Raw genomic sequence first — 365 nt, 5'->3', positions numbered from 1 at the left:
GGCACGCCGTAGGCGCCGTACTCGCTGCTGGCCATGGAGATGGGGGTGGCGGTGTCGATCATGCCGGAGCTGTACATGTGGGGCCAACTCGTGCCAATGGAGCTGCCCACCGTAGTCAACTGGTTGGGGAGGGGGTAGGCGGCTGGCATGGGCTGCATCGTGGAAAAGGCGAGGCCCCCGGGCATCTTGTACTCTCGGGCGATGATGTTCTCGATGGCGAAGGGGTGCTTGAAGCTGGAGGGCTGGGACACGCCGAGGTTTGAGGTTGTATGTGGACATCTGGGGCAGGTGGGTTCCGGTGGCTGCCAGCGCGCTGAGCCGCAGCTTCGCCTGCTGCTGCAGGTACTGTGCCGCGTCCGCCGGCT

At 65.5% G+C, this 365-nt stretch overlaps 1 protein-coding gene across 1 annotated transcript in view; it reads right to left on the bottom strand.

Moving 5' to 3' along the window:
- Positions 1 to 7: 7 nt before the first annotated feature.
- LOC104494932 (forkhead box protein B1-like) overlaps positions 8 to 365 on the bottom strand; it is a gene marked incomplete at its 3' end in the record, with an annotated part of 864 nt that continues 506 nt past the window's right edge. Inside the window, 2 exon segments of the mRNA XM_010137838.1 lie at positions 8 to 257; positions 259 to 365. Of these exon segments, the coding sequence (XP_010136140.1) occupies positions 8 to 257; positions 259 to 365 (357 nt within the window).

This window comes from Buceros rhinoceros, unplaced genomic scaffold (assembly GCF_000710305.1).
Source record: "Buceros rhinoceros silvestris isolate BGI_N320 unplaced genomic scaffold, ASM71030v1 scaffold20790, whole genome shotgun sequence".
Classification (NCBI taxonomy): domain Eukaryota; kingdom Metazoa; phylum Chordata; class Aves; order Bucerotiformes; family Bucerotidae; genus Buceros; species Buceros rhinoceros.
Note: the sequence above shows the minus strand (reverse complement) of the source record. Positions and strands in the feature narration are given on the sequence as shown.